Source organism: Cynocephalus volans, chromosome 11 (assembly GCF_027409185.1).
Source record: "Cynocephalus volans isolate mCynVol1 chromosome 11, mCynVol1.pri, whole genome shotgun sequence".
Lineage (NCBI taxonomy): Eukaryota > Metazoa > Chordata > Mammalia > Dermoptera > Cynocephalidae > Cynocephalus > Cynocephalus volans.
The window spans coordinates 11,726,780-11,739,287 of record NC_084470.1 but is presented as its reverse complement, the minus strand read 5'-3'; the positions used below and the strand labels follow the sequence as shown (position 1 = coordinate 11,739,287).

The 12,508-nt window shown below is 37.2% G+C and overlaps 1 protein-coding gene across 4 annotated transcripts in view; it reads left to right on the top strand.

Moving 5' to 3' along the window:
- RALGAPA2 (Ral GTPase activating protein catalytic subunit alpha 2) overlaps positions 1 to 12,508 on the top strand; it is a 318,832-nt gene that overhangs the window by 122,300 nt on the left and 184,024 nt on the right. For all 4 annotated transcript variants that reach the window (XM_063113596.1, XM_063113597.1, XM_063113595.1 and 1 more), the window contains one exon: positions 990 to 1,166. In XM_063113596.1, coding sequence (XP_062969666.1) covers positions 990 to 1,166 — 177 coding nt within the window. The remainder of the gene's footprint in view (positions 1 to 989; positions 1,167 to 12,508) is intronic.

The following is a 12,508-nucleotide window of genomic DNA, read 5'->3' as shown; positions in this document are numbered from 1 at the left end:
AGCACTCTGCTTTCCTGATGTCAGGCGCCAGGCCACCTTCTTCTCAGAGTAACATAGTAAATAAGTCCTGCAAGTTCAGGACAGTTCTTTGTAGGGTATAGAGGAGCTCTTCTCATGTTCCGTCTTCACCCTGTTGGCTTAGAGTTCTGTGAAAGATCAAGTTTGGGACCTAACAGATCAGTCACCTGATTAGAGAGACAACTTTCAGTTCTTTGCAAGTGAATAGAGGACCACAGATTAGAATCAGTGAGGTTGGGGGGCTGTCAGTGGCAGGTGCAGAGAGCAGCTGGAAGGGTGAGCAGACAGAAAAGATAGACCCATAAAATTGTTATGAAGTACACCGGAGACTTTGAGGAGAACTGTCTAGGTTTGATTTGTGTCAGATTAAATAGCCCTATAAGTCTTAATAACCCAGCACCATTATATTATGACAAACTTGAACTTTATTTAGTGTTTGAAGGGGAGAATTTACATTGTAGAAAATCTGTTGTAGTGGGGCACCTTATCCTAAATGACTGTGGGTGATTCATCTGGGGATTGTCTAAACATCAGGCTTGAGAGATATGGCATCTCTAAATTCTTCTGGCTGCCGGAATAAACTTGCATTTGTGGCGGAATCAGTAATCACCATTTTCCTCCACCCACCCTCATTTTGTAGTTGAATAAGTGTCAGTAGAAAACTTTAGGACTTGGCATAATCTTTTGGGTGTATAGGATAGCTAAGTGAAGACACCTCAAAAAGAATGCCAATTGAGTGATATATAGTGGGGCTCTCAATGCCCTGTACTTGGAAGATTTCTTTTGTTGACCAAGACCCCCACATGGGCACCTTTTGAGCCCCTATTAAGTTCTTCAGATTCTGCCCAGGTCCCTAAATGATTCCTGCCATGTCTGCTAGTTAGGTGTTTAGTTACTTCCATATTGGTTATTGTGAAGATTCTGATTTCCGCCATTTGTTATCTCGAAATTTGGTTCTTCCATTGTGCCAGGTGAAAGTACCAGCAGTGATACAGCTTTAGGCTGTAACAATGAGCTGGAGCTGTCTATGAGCCCGTGGCAGACCTGTGAGGAAGACGCAGAACTGAATACTCCCACAGATGTTGTGGCTGACACTGATGCCCGCCATTGGTTACAACTGAGTCCCACTGATGCTTCAAATCTAACAGGTAACTGCATATTTGAAAAAGAAGTACCAGCACAAATAACTGGGAGATCCCAGAGCTTCCTAGTTGCAAGAACTCCAGGGGTCCCTTTGCACAATGATGGGGTGCCACCTCCAACCACATTGGTGTGGCAGTCCCACTGCCTGTTCATGATCAGTCATGCATTCTCAGAGTCCTGTGTGGAGAGGGTCTGAAATAGTGGCTGGATATGGGAGGAAGCATGCCATGCTCATGACCAGTGTGCACCATGGGAGGAGGTGATGGTATTCATGCCAAGTCTTTGGCATTCCTGATTGAATTTGCTGTATTCTGGAAATGGAGAAGAGTGATTTTTCCAGCTTATGTGTGTCATAAATCTAGTATAAGTCAAGGGGTTTGGATAGCTTATTGATGAATATTTAAAAATTTTTTATTATAAAGCACTGGATACATACAACATAAATTTTTACATTTATGTAAGTTGTGGGCCATAGTAATAAAGTGAACACTGATGAGACTACTACCCAACTTAAGAACTAGAACATCACCCAAATCAGTGAGCTCCCATGGAGGTCCTTTTCAAGTCCCTCTTCTCCCTTCATCCTGGGACCCTATTCCAAATTTATTTTATATTAATTCTCTTGATTTCTTCATAGTTTTACCACATATGTCTGTGTCCTCAGACAATATATTATTTAGTTATATTTCTTTTTTATTTTATTTATTTATTTATTTATTTATTTTGACCAGTGAGGGGATCGCAACCCTTGGCTTGGTGTCACCTGCACTGCGCTCAGCCAGTGAGTGCACTGGCTTTCCCTATGTAGGATCCGAACCCACGGCGGGAGCGCTGCTGCACTCCCAGCGCTGCACTCTCCCGAGTGAGCCACGGGGTTGGCCCATATTTAGTTATATTTCTGAACTTTAAAAAAAAATGATGTTATACTCTGTATTTTACACCTTTTCCCCCCACAGAATTATGTTTCTAAGATTCATGCATGGACTACATTGTCAAGCCTTAAAAACTAACACCACCTTAAATGACATTACAAGCGGCGCCATTATGGGCCCACAAGGGCGTATTAACGTGACAGCCTGAGATGGCCCCAGGAGGAAGTAGAGTGGGAGTGTCTGCGGGAACCTTGCCTTAGCCCTTATTGGCCAAATACGTGCTTCCGCGCTCGTGAACACTGCATGATTGCAATAGCTAGGCATTGAGACAGGATGCATGCTCTCATAACCTTTAAGCTGATTGGAGGATGTAAAAACCTCCCTTCCCCATTTGCCTTTAAAAGCAAGTGCTTGTCTGACAATAAACAGAACTGCTCGACAGAACCCCTGCCGTCGTCTGAGCGTCCTTTAACGGGCTGGTTGGGGCCGGCGGCTGTGCTCATCTCTCTTCACGGCTCTCTTCCCCCATCTCCTCCCAACGGGGACCAGAGGGAAAGAGGAATCTGGGCAATTTGCTCGCCCACCTAGGGAGAGACTGACGAGGCTAGGGCTGTTCGGGTCGGCCGGCCGGCGGCAGACCCGACACTACATAGCCAAGCTTTCTGGGTCTATATCCTGGCTCTACCAAGGAGTTGCTGGGTGGCCTTGAGCTAGTTACTTAATCTCTGTCCTTTACTTTCTTTGTCTGTAAAATGGGGATAATAATAATTCCTACCTCATAGGATTGTTGGAGGAATAAGCGAGTGAATATGTAAGTCAGGTGCACAGAACAGTGTGTGTGGAAGCACTCTGCAATTTTAGTTATTCACATGCATACATGTCCACACATGCATGCACACATCGTGTGACTCTGGCTAAGTGAACCTCTCAAAAGCTCAGTTTCCTTGTCTATGTGACAGGGCTGACAAGAATGGGGACACCAAGGAGGAGCTGGTTTTTGTTTTGCTTTGTTTTGCAGGTATCAGGAAAGACTAGTGCTCTGAGCTCAGTGTGGGAAATGCTGACCAGAGCCAAGACTTTCCTGGTCTGCTACATTCATCCTCACACAGAGATATGGTGTATGAAAACAGCTATAACAACAACATAGAAACATGGTACAAGTTAAATAAAAAGTTTATTAAAATGCTAAAAATCATTTTTAAATTATAAACAAGGCTAAAATTTCACCTCAAGTGGGTTTTAGTTTTACCAAACTTTAGGTTTCACTATGATATAAAATTTAACCAAAGTCTCTGTATTTTTTAAAAATTCTTGAAGTAACATCAAAACATCAAAAATTAACATATAAAATGGTATTGGATAAAACTTTTATAGAATGGATAATGATTTTGACTAATAATACTGTAAATGTATATGGGATTTAATAGTTTACAAAGAACTTTAAGTTATCCTCTTTGATTCTGTATGCCAAGCAGATCAGGTCTTATCATTTCTGTTTTAGAGATGAGGAAACTGAGACCCAGAGAAATTGTGTTACCCAGCTAGAAAGTAAGTTCCAGAGATGTAACTGTCTTCCAAAGTGTTTTGACTCCACATGCATTGCTGTGTCTACTTTCACTGTGTTGCTGTTAAAATTACAACTGTAAAGCCCTTTGAACTTTGAGAATCATTACACATTATCTAAGAGAAACTCATCATTGTGATACGATAGGAGGTAATACTGAATCTTCAATAAGTCGAATTTACCTAAACAAGAACTAGTTTTAATTATTTTTATTGAAAGGAAAGAAAATTGGGTGATTACTTCTTTCATCTGTCCTTTGCAAAGATTAGTTTTGATCCCATTTCAGAGTATGCATTGGACAGCTCAATTTAATAAACTTGTGTGAGGTAATTTTATATGAAGCAATCTATGTTGTGATTAACTCCTCCAACTACTTAGTTCTTCTTTGAAATACTAATATAGAGAATCAGTACACTCAGTTCAATAGTTCATCTTGTCATCTGTGAAAAGGACAAACTGTAATATGATAAGGTTTAAGGATTATCACAGTTCTGAATTTAACTTTCTGTTCTTAAGAGAACAATTTCTTCATAAATGTACAAATAAAACTCATGTTAGCCTGATCTTTAGGACATACGAGGAGAGTGATCAAATAATTTGAGTGTATCTGTTTCTCATCGAATTATCCTACCAATTATCAAGTGCTTAGAATAATAAACAGCTTCTAAAATCTTAAATTCCTTTATCACTGGCAAGCTTACAGCTTAGTTTTGTATATGCTTTCTCATTTAAATCATTTTGTGTTTACTGAAAAGAACAGCTACATTTGTTGTGCATTGTTTTAAAATGTACCTCGGATTTGTTCTAATCAGGAATAGTAAGACACGGAGACATGGAAATGATAATCATAAAGGAAGAAATTTCTACTCACAGGTTCCTGGGAATAGGAGCCCCTTGGGGAAACACCACAGTTCGTCAGTAGGCAGAGGGAACAAAACACAGGCAAGAGCCTTTATTGCCATTTCCACAGGAAAAGCAAGGCAAGGCAGGGTCAGCAGATTTAGGATTGGCTGGTGTGAATAATTTCAGTGGGCTCTGGGGCATAGGTGCTGTCCTTAGTTGCCTGGCCCTGGGGTAATTAGGGTCAGGAGTATACTGACTTGCTGAGTTAGAGCTAGATAAAGGAGGTGGTTGGAGGATATGAGCTTTGGACTGGTTAGTTTGCATATGAAAGGCATGCTCCCTGATGAGTTGTTTGCTATCTCTAGGAATTAGCTAACCTTGGAAAGGGAAGTTCCTCCCTGAGCAGTAAGGCCTCAGGTGCCAGAGTATTATGAATACAGAAAATAAAATATAGTTAATGTATGTATACATTTAGTTCTGTTGAGGTAGAGATTTTGCAAAGGAAGTTATTTATGACTTTACAAATAAGAATCAGTATTGCTGCTGACCTTTACAAATAAACTTATGATCTAGAAGTACTGATTTAGATGCTATGAGAAATAAAAAGATGAATAGGTCATTGCCACTGTTGTCTTAAGAGGTTACAAAGAGGACAGAAGACAAGATGTTTATCCTGATAGTCACAAATAATATGGTAAATGCTAAGAGATTTACTTAAAGAAAGGTTTAATCACAGGAATAGACAAATAGACTAATGGAATGAAATATAAAGCACAGAACAGAATCCACACAGACATAGAATCGTGATCTATGATAGCAGTGGCTTTCCAGGTCTGGCAAGGAAAGAATGTACTGTTCAGCAAATCCGTTTGGGACAAGTATTTAGCCATATGGGAAAAAAAATGAAACAGAATCCCTACCTCACACCATGCCCAAAATCAATTCCAGAGGGATAAAATACTTAGATATGAAAAGGAAAATGTTTTGAATTTTGGAAAAAAAAAATCTAAAAATGATGTCTATGATCTTGGGGTAGGGAGGATTTTCTTAAATGAGAAGCAAAAACAACAACAATAATAAAAAAAGGCTAATCATAAAAAAGTATCAATACTTCAACCTCACCAAAATTAAATCTTGCTGGTTATTATTTAGAGAGACTAAGAATTCTGTGGTTTAGCAGAACCCTGAAGGGTAAAAGCCAGCTTTGGTGCTCTTTCCTTTCTAGGTTCCTGTCAGTTTAGTGACAAGTTTTAAGATAAGGTTTGAAAAGAAATGTTATCCAGCATCTTGGTTTAGTTGGGAGGGTCTTTCCCTACTGGAATACAAGCTGTTGTCTGTTGTATTCACAGCTGACTCTTGGCTCCTAGAATGGCACATGACAGGAGAGAAGCATTCAGTAAATGCTTGAATCAATGAACAAATACGCTTTATGCTGCAGGCTTTTTTATATAGCTAAAATCAGCAATTAAATTTTAACCTTTTAAAAATATTAAATGTGTAAAACAGTTTCAGAAGCTCTTTCATTAAGTGTATTTATCACAGCCCTGTATCCAAATGTTGTTATGAAAATCGTTTTCCTGGGCCAACCCTGTGGCTCACTCGGGAGATTGTGGCGCTGGTAGCGCCGAGGCCGCGGGTTCGGATCCTATATAGGGATGGCCGGTGCGCTCACTGGCTGAGCATGGTGCGGTTGACACCTTGCCGAGGGTTGCTATCCCCTTACCAGTCAGAAAAAAATTTAAAAAATCCTTTTCCCACTTTACTTCTAGTTATAGCTGTGCATGTGAATTATATCACCTGTTACCTGCCACTGAAATTGTTTTTGCAGGAATGGTTTGTCAGCATTCTCTGTCATCACACATTTTTGGCGTTTTCACCAGGCTTTGATCTGTTTTAAGGTCATTAAATATTATAAAAAATAATAATAATGATAGTCACTGTGGCATTGGTAGCCGACCCTCTAAAATCTTTAAAGTGAACAATGGATGTCAGATAAGGAAGGAGAGGAGAGTCAGGCCATAGTGGGGGCAGCAGAATGCCAACTTGCTGCTTCTCCACTTTGATCACTGAAGTCTAGGCCTGATTTTCTGGACCTAGAATTGAGGTGTTTCACTTGAGCCTTTGAGTTTTGTGTGTTTTGTTTAGTTTTCAAATCAAAAAGGGAAATTCATTCAAAAAGGGCTACATTTCTTCAGTGCCGTACCAAGCCTACATAAAACTGCAGCCATATGAAATTGCTATTTGGTTATAAGTGCCTATTTTGCCCATCATAAGGATTTATTTCAGTGGCTAAAATTCTTTCCATATTTGTAAAGTTCTAAACTTTAGATTTCTCTGTTTAAATCATATATATGTTTGGAGAAAGAGGATACAGTTTTGTTTGTAAGAGATCACTTTAAAAAAAGTTAAATGCCTCGATAGCATTTAGTAATGATGAAACAAAAAAACACTAGGCTAGCATTCTAGCTTGTTAATGAAAGAGAAAATAACTAAATACATGGTATCTTTAGGGTGAATATGAAATTTTCTGAAATATCTCAAATCCCCATTTTTAAGTAAGTGCTCCCTCACTGAGGCACCATCTACATGTAAAATGTCAGCATCTGCTCTCTTACTTATGCCACCAGCAAAAAAATTGGGGCAAAAACATTTTGACTCATTAAAATGTTTTCTACAATAATATTGAAGAAATTTATACAGTCATTTCAGAAACTTTTAAAGGACTCACCATATTTTGATAATGTGATAGGGGATGTTGCCTAGGAATTTATCATTGAGGCATAAATTTTTCTGAACACAAAGCAGTATTGAAACAGATTTTCTACATGGGATCCTTTCATAACAGGATATATTATTTGGCAGGTAGCAGGAGATGCAGGTGATGAGGTACCTGGCCTACATTTACTTGGAGTTCTTACTCAAGCAAAGCTCCAGTGTGATTGGAATGTTGGGGACTATTCTCTATTTTGGATAGCTGCATTTTGGGGATTGGGCTAAGAGATGAGACAAAGCTGTAAATTATCTAATTCTCTTACTTTTTACCCCCTCAAGGGACTAAAGACATTATGGCATTCTTTATGAGAAAAATTAATGTTGTATTGTGTTGCTTGTTCACTTGGGGGCTTGTGTTGATTTATAAGCATTTAGTAATGCTTCATTGTGCCTTCTCAGACTAACAGATGCTTGATATTGCGCTGACTTTATAGATTAAACACTAGAAGAATGAGTTTCTCTTTTGAGGCCTTATAAAAGTCAGAGAACCCAGAAGGCCCATAATTAGGCTTTTACTTTCTGTACCTCTGGTCTTCAGACACAGTGTGTAGGAATTTGTTTTGGATTGTATCTATACATTTTAATGTATCTCCTCGACTGAGTATCTGATACTTCTGTGAGAACTACAGATGTGTTTTCCTCCAAACAGGAGTGTTCCTGTATTTGGGAAGGCCTTTCCATGACACTGTGTACCATAGTTATTAAATCTTTTGTTTCGGTGTCTTGGGATCTTTCCATCACTAATATAGTAAGCTGTTGGCAGCCATTCTTGTATCTGCTCTGGCTCCTTTTCAGATTCATTCCTTGTTGCTCTGTCATTCCTCTACTTGAGTCCCTCAGATCTAGAGATTGTGCCTCAGTTTCTTTGATTAGGCTGTAAAAACACCAAGAAGTTTTATACTCAAGATGGCACTCAATGGAGGTTGATAATTGCTTAGAAGTTAGACCATCTTTGCTTGTATGGGGTGAGGAATAGAACTTTGGCAGTAATTATGTTAATAACAAATGGTGTAAGACAATAGAGAAGGGGAGTTAGTGGTAGAGGTGGGACACAACTCATTAAACTCCTCCCAGAGGGAGGGTAAGTGGTGGATTAACAGGTACAAAGCTATGCTATCTACCCTAAATGAATGAATATATAATATATGCGTATACTGAAACAACACATTGTACCCACATATGTGTACAAATAAATCTTAAGTAAAATTTAAAATAAAATAAACTGCCCCCAAAAATTCAAGAGAAGCAAAGATGACGTAAACAGAAAGTCTAAAGTAAGATAAAATCAAATAAGTCGGTAATCACAATAAATATAAGTAATGTTTTTAAGAATGGAGGAAGACCACTGGTTTAATCTAGCTATATGTATGTCATGTAAATTTAAAGTCACATAAACTTTAAAGCAGAAATCATTATTAGGGATAGCTGTAATTCTGAATTTCTATGAACTTTATAGCCTCCAGGTATATGAGGGACTTCAGAAAGTTTGTGGAAAGATGGAATTAAAAGATAAAATAAAAAAATATAAACTTTATTTCTCAACATAAGCTCCATCAAGATCAAGACACTTTTGCAAGTGGTGATACCAGCCATTAGGCCATCCCTAAAGAAATGAGAGTCCTGGGAATTTAACCGTGTCAGTGCAGTCTTTTTTACATTATTAACTGAAGAAAAGTGGGTGCCCTTTAAAGATTTTTTAAGATTAGGAAACAAAGAGATCAGAAGGAGCCTAATGAGGACTGTAAGGTGGATGCCTAATTATTTTCCCATCAAAACACTCTCAAAATTGTCTTTGTTTGATGAGAGGAATGAGCAGGAGCATTGTCATTATGAAGAATGACTCTGTGGCGAAGCTCTTCTGGGTGTTTTTCTGCTAAACTTTTGGCTAACTTTCTCAGAACATTCTGATAATAAGCAGATGTTATCATTCTTTGGCCTTCAAGCAAAATGCCTTGAGCATCCCAAAAAACTGTTGCCATGACCTTTGCTCTCCACTGGTCCACTTTTGCTTTGTTTGGACCACTTCCACCTTTTGGTAGCCATGGCTTTGATTGTGCTTTCTCTTAAGGATGGTACTGGTAAAGCCATGTTTCACCTGCTGTTAGAATTTTTTGAATACTTCAGGATCCTGATCCCACTTGTTTAAAATTTTTATTGAAAGCTCTGCTGTCATCTGCAGCTGATCTGGGCACAACAGTTTTGGCACCCATCAAGCAGAAAGTTTGTTCAACTTTAATTTTTCAGTCAGAATTGTGTAAGCTGAACCAATTGAGATGTCTATGGTGTTGCTTATTGTTTCTGCTGTTAATCATTGGTCTTCTTCAATTAAGTCATGAACAAGATTAATTTTTTCCTTGAAAACTGATGTGGATGGTCTGTCACTGCAGCTTCATCTTCAGCATCATCGCATTCCTTCTTAAAACGAGTTCTCCATTAGTAAGCAGCTGATTTCTTTGGGGCATCGTCCTCATACTTTTTTTGTAAAGCATTAATGATTTCACCATTCTTCCACTCAAGCTTCACCATAAATTTGATATTTGTTCTTGCTTCAACTTTAGCGGAATTCATGTTGCTGTGATAGGGACTCTTTTCAAACTCATGTCTTGTTCTCTTTAGTGCCTCAAACTAGATCCTGTTGAGACATATTAGAACAAGTTAGTATGAATTTATTTTGTGCAAAAAAATTTTGCAATGCATGCATCATTTTTTCATAGTACCCATTTCCCATGAACTTTTTGAAGACCCCTTGGATGAAGCAAAATTTGACAGAATTACAAGGAATTACTAGTAAGACCATAATTATAGCAGGGAAATTTAGTATCAACTGTCATTAATTGGTAAGTTAAGCAGAAGTAAATATTAGTAAGAATATAGAATACTTATGCAATATAATTAATCGTAACTGAATGGAGATATATATATGTGTGTATGTATGTATGTTTGAACTTAAGAATTAAAAAACGTATGTGATTTTTATTTTTTTATTTCTTATTTTATTTTATCAATATACAATATAGTTGATTTTCGTGTCCCTTTATCAATTCCTCCTTTTCCTCCATCCCTCTCCCCCTTCCCCCCATCAACATCCTATCTGTTCACATCTCTTAACAAAATCAAGGAATTGTTGTTATTTTTGTGTCTTCTTCCCTCCCCCGTTCATTTATTTACTTATTTATTATTTTTAACTCCCACAAATAAGTGAGAACATGTGGTATTTCTCTTTTTGTGCCTAGCTTATTTCATTTAATATAATTCTAAGTCCATCCATGTTGCTGCGAATGGTGGTATTTCATTTTTTTTTATAGCATAATAGCATTCCATTGTGTAAATATACCACATTTTCTTTATCCACTCATCCAGTGATGGGCATTTAGGTTGGTTCCAACTCTTGGCTATTGTAAATAGCACTGCAGTGAACATGGGAATACAGGTATCTCTTCGACATGATGATTTCCATTACTCTGGGTATATTCCCAGCAGTGGAATAGCTGGGTTGTATGGGAGATTTATCTGTAATTGTTTGAGGAACCTCCATACCATTTTCCATAAAGGCTGCACCATTTTGCAGTCACACCAATAGTGTAAGAGGGTTCCTTTTTCTCCACATCCTTGCCAGTATTTATCATTCTCAGTCTTTTGGATATTAGCCACCCTGACTGGAGTGAGATGGGATCTCAAAGTGGTTTTGATTTGCATTTCCCGAATGCCGAGTGGTGTTGAGCATTTTTTCATGTTTTTGTTGGCCATTTGTTATCTTCCTTTGAGAAATTCCTATTCAGCTCCTTTGCCCATTTTTTTTTAAGTGGGTTACTTGGTTTTTTTCTGTGAAGTTGCTTGAGTTCCTTGTATATTCTAGTTATTTAATCCTTTATTAGATGTATATTTAGCAAATATTTTCTCCCACTGTGTTGGATGTCTTTTTGCTCTGTTAATTGTTTTTTTTTTTTTTTTGCTGTGCAGAAGCTTTTTAGTTTGATATAATCCCATTTGTTTATTTTTCCTTTGGTTGTCTGTGCTTTTGGGGTCTGTGTGTATGTATGTATGTTTGAACTTAACAATTAAAAAATATATGTGGTTTTTAAAAACACATGGAACATGTACAAAAACTGACCAATTAGATTGTTAAGCAAGTTCCAACAGATGTCCATGATTTGAAACTATACCCCTGTGAATGTGGTAAAATAAGAAGAATAGCAAAAATATAGCAAAAGGAAACCACATTAAGAAATGAAAACTGGACTTCAAATTAATTAAGTCCCCAAAGAAATCAAATTGTGAATTAGAAAATATTTAGAACTGGACCACAATGAAAAACACTACATGTCAAAATTTCTAGAATGTAACTGGTGTTACATAGAAGAAAAAATATGGCCTTAAGTACATGTATTAAAAAAGAAAAATATTGATCAATGTGCTCTATTTAAAAAAAAATAGGAAAAGAACAGCAGAATAACATATAGAAGTTAATAAAAAAAGGAACTAATAAAGCTAGGAGCATACATGTATGTTCATGAAAACAAATAAACGACGGAGAAGACAACCAAAAACACTTCTTAAAAATGCTAATAAAAATAGACAACCAGAGAACATTTATCAAGGAAAAAATGTTGGGAGTGAAAAAGGGAACAGAACTACAAAAACAATATAAATTTTAAGATAATATAGTTTCTATTTGAATAAAGTTATAAAAATAAAAGATAGTTTTTAGTTTTACCAAACCTTCAGATAAAAGAGAAACTATCTTTCCCAGCCCATTCTATAAGAAGTGAAGGAAAACTCTCTGACTTCTGTTATCTACCTTGTTTACCCTGATAACAAAACCAGACAAGGTCACTATGAAAAAAGCAAAGTTAGAATCCATCTTACTTATAAGCATATAAGCAGAATTCGTAAATAAAACATTAGCAAGCAAAATCCAAGAATATTGGAAAACTGTCATACATCAGGGTTAAGAGAAGTTCATCCCAGGAACACAAATGCAAAAAAAAAAAAAATCTATTATGAGAAAGACATTAGACAGACCCGATTGAGGAACATCCTACAAAATATCTGACCAATATACCTTAAAACTGTCAGGGTCATCAAAAAAAAGGAAAGTCTGAGAAACTGTCAAAGACAAGAGGATGCTACAGACACATGACAACTATTTGTTATGTGATATCCTGGATGGGATCCTGGAACAGAAAAAAAGATAGGGTAAAAACTAAGGAAATCTGAATGAAGTGTTGACTTTATAAATAGTGTTTTAATATTTGCTAATCGTAACAAATGTTTCATACTAACATAAGATGTTAAT